We start from the raw sequence: 3,762 nt of genomic DNA, 5'->3' as shown, positions 1-3,762 counted from the left end.
TGGCTGCAGCTCCCTGTTGTAGCCACCAGGGACTGTCCGAATCATCAAAGCTCTCTGAATCTTTGCCGAAGATTCAGAGAGCTTTGAATCAATTCAGACCTTTAAATTGGTCCTCTGATTCGATTCGGATTTGGAGATTCGGCCACTGAATCGGGCTGAAACTCCTCTGAATTGAATCACCACCCGAAGCTTTGCACAGCCCTAATAAACGAGGGCCTTCCGCTGCTGGTCTGTAAAGAGGGCACCTTCTGCGTGGAATCGTTTCAACTGGAATTTGTGAGGCTGGAAAATGCAATGGGATGTAGAAGTCTTGAGTTCTGTTGGCTGTTCAGAGCCTGTCACCAGACACAGGTCACATTAATGCCACATCAAATAGCAACACAGAGATAGAGCACTGAGCCAGAACAGCCTGTCGCTTTGTTCAGTATCAAGCTGAGGATTTCCTGTATCCTTGGACTGCAGCCTGAAACTCATTTGGATTACACTGAGATTTTGATCCAATGAACTCTCCCTACTGACTGTGAGGGCCCAGTCTTGTTCACTCCCTCTACATGCTTCATCATGGCAGTGGCCCAGGAGATGGTGGCTGCCCTGGCATGAGTACACAAAGTGAAGAGAGAGCACTAAAAGCCATGGTGCTCCTGTGCCGTGGGGCCAGGCACAATTCTGGGGTGAAGGGTACCTTCATGCTTTAGACTGGAATTGCTTTAGAGGAGAGAAGACTGCAGCCTGGGTCTGACTTCTTACCCCCTCCAAGTGGCTACTGACTTTCTAGCGACAGTCCAGCTCCCCTCAGTGCTAAGACATTAACTTTTGTTCCCCTGTTCTGGAACAGATGCTCATCAGGGCCGTCCACCACAGGATTGTCATGGAGTACGTACAGGCTCTCCTGACAGGCTACAGGAAGTCACGTCCTAAGCAGCAGAGGTCAATTACCCGCAGAATTGAACAAGACTATGAAACCCTGCAAGACCTCTTTGTCAAATGCTTAGTAAGTCTTTGATTCAATTACAAAGCATTGTGCTTACTTTGGGTATAGACAGTTCAGTTTTAGCTGTTCAGATCTGTGAGATATGGTTAACTTCTAGTTTGGTGATCTGAAGGGGACCACAATATTTCCAGTCTTGCCCTGATGTCAAAGGGAGTGGGATGATGTATTGCTGGCGCAAGCATGTGGCCAGCTGTGCCTCAAGGGGCAGTTGCTTCCACAGTGAACAGGTTGTGTGGTCAATGGTGCCCTTTCCAGGTAAGCACTGCAGATTTCCACAGAGCCTCCATTTGGAGACAGCTGCCGAGGTGAAACACTGACCCGCCCTGTGTCACTAGTAAGGGGAATGAAGTAGGTGTATTTAGTCTGGAGAGAAGATGAAGGGAGGACACAGCTATTTTCTAAGATTTGAAAGGCTGCCCTAAAGAAGAAGGGGGCGGGGAGTTCTCCTTTGCCACAGAGAACAGGAGCTGAGGAAACAAGTTTAAAGTACAGCTAAGAAGATTTAGATCCAGTTTCAGGAAAAACTTCCTATGAACAATACAAAACTGCCACAAGTTGCCTGGGAGAATGTCCTCCCTTGATGGGTTTCAAGAGTAGGCTGGAAAGGCAGCTGGCTAGGATGGGTAAGAAACCATGAATACTACCTCTATGCAGGAGGGTGGACTAGCTGAGTTTTGTGGTTCCTTTCAAGCCTAAGATTCAATGCCCTGCGATACCACCCCTTGGAGGCTTTACTTGCCCCACACGTTTCTTCCCCCCTGGGTAAGAGTTTGTGGGCACCATGCACTCTGTTCTCCTTCCCTGTCTCTTCTTGTGGGAACCTGTGCAGTGTCTTTATTGACATTGGAGGTAGTTTGGCCTGCTATGTGAATATGAGCTGTTTCCTCTGGTTGAGGATGGCATAGAGGTCTTTAAGAGAAGACTGAACGGTCACCTGGCTGGGGTCGTCTGACCCCAGATGTCTTTCCTGCTCATGCAGGGGGCTAGACCCAATGATCCTTTGGGGTCCCTTCCAGCCCTATGACACTATGATTTCTGTCCTTGTGAGAATTCACATTCTTTAATTGATTTTTGGTGCATATGGAAGGGTTTTATACACTGTTCCAGCGCTGTGGTTAGAGAATATTTTCTTAATATGTTAAAAGAGTAGTGAAACCTTTTGTGGAAAGGCTTTCCTTTCCTTGTGTAACCCGGGAACACCCAAGGGTGTGCCCATCCTCAATTGAAAGGGATAGATGAGGCAGGTGACAGTGCTGTGAGAGGGACACAGGTGATTTGAGCATGGGTCCCTCTTTCCTCTATAGAGTTGACTCCACACCAATGCTCTTAACTGTTTACAGTTTATTGAATTATAATATACATATTATTTCTCGTGTGTGTGTGTGTGTGTGTGTAAATGTTCTAACAGGTAATAAAAAAAACCTTGCCAAAAAATATTCTTTGCAATATCTCTTAACAACACTAAAGATATACAGATAAATATTTACAATACAATAAGCCAAAAACCCATTATACCAAACTAACCCAATTCCATAACATTTTATATAACATATTCATAATTTTTTATAACAAGTATACAAAATATGAGGCGCAGTTTTACACAATATAAGGCATGTTTACCCCTGGATCCCAGCTAGCAAGGGGCGCTTCCCCTTCTATGGGTCTAGCTAGGAGGGAAACTTTCCGGGGCTTCCTTCTGGCGGCAGGGTGGGGGGGAAGGGGTTTGACTTATTTCAGGAATGTTTCCCTTGCGGGACCCAACTCTGCCCGCAACTGTTTTCTTCGAGGAGCTGTCGACAGGGCCTCAGTGTCCTTCGCTCAATCAGAGGCCCTACCAGCATTGTCTGCGTCACTCCGGGACCTCCCCTCCTGGCCCTGTGCCCTGCTTGCGGCACCGAGGGTCTTTCCAGCTCTCGTGTGGGGAGAATCTAGTTGCTGCTGGCTGGGTTTGCCTAGGCCTCCCCTTTCCCCCTGCTCTAGGCTCCGGGGCTCTTTTAGTTCTTTGGCCGGGCCACACTGCGGGGCTCCGGTTATCTGGCTTACACCAGGGCTAACCGAAGCAGCCTCAAGCTGCTCCCAGGGCAGGTTCTCTGTGTGCTGGTTTGCACACTGCATGGGGCCTGAGCAGCCTGGAGGTGCTCTCAGGGCTGGCTCTCCATGTGCCAGCCTGCACACCACTCCATCCAGCCCTCTGCTGAGGATGCAGGCTTGAGCTGCCTTGGTGTGGCTCCCAGAGCCTGAGCCCTGTGCACCAGCCTGCGCACCGCTAGTGCATAGAAGGGATCCTGTGAAGGCTCTTCCCTCTCCAGTATCCCTTGCTGTCTCTGCCCAGTGCGCTGAGCACGCTGGGCTTTTATCTACACTGGAGGCCCTGCCCCTGAAGTCGGCCAGATCTGCAAAGCGCAGTCTTCAATTAGAGCCGAGGGCAAGCCCCTCCCAGCTGTTACCTGATTGGTAGAAATGTTCCACCAATCCAAAGTGTCCTTCTCCAAGCCAGGCTTGCTGGCCAAAAGCGGCGAGCCTACCACGCTTGGAGGAAAATTGTGGGCCAGACTTTCAGAAACGGCTTCTAAACATGGTCCTGCATTTTTTGCCAATGAAGTGCTTTTGCACACCTGAAAGCCTGTATTTATATGCAAAATCTAATAGAAAGTTCTGCCCAATGCAGTTTATGCCCATGTGGCTTGATAGTGCCCAAGTCATTTTGTTTGTATTCATGGACTTGCATAAAAAGGAGTGCTAGCAGGTTGAAATCACTCTAGAAAACATTC

General features: G+C 48.8%; 1 protein-coding gene across 2 annotated transcripts in view; it reads left to right on the top strand.

Moving 5' to 3' along the window:
* Positions 1–3,762, top strand: part of LOC102383519 — a 110,507-nt gene that overhangs the window by 88,690 nt on the left and 18,055 nt on the right. For both annotated transcript variants that reach the window (XM_006018032.3, XM_025197215.1), the window contains one exon: positions 836–991. In XM_006018032.3, coding sequence (XP_006018094.1) covers positions 836–991 — 156 coding nt within the window. The remainder of the gene's footprint in view (positions 1–835; positions 992–3,762) is intronic.

The sequence above is a fragment of the Alligator sinensis genome, unplaced genomic scaffold (assembly GCF_000455745.1).
Source record: "Alligator sinensis unplaced genomic scaffold, ASM45574v1 scaffold85_1, whole genome shotgun sequence".
In the NCBI taxonomy this organism is placed as follows: Eukaryota; Metazoa; Chordata; order Crocodylia; family Alligatoridae; genus Alligator; species Alligator sinensis.
Note: the sequence above shows the minus strand (reverse complement) of the source record. Positions and strands in the feature narration are given on the sequence as shown.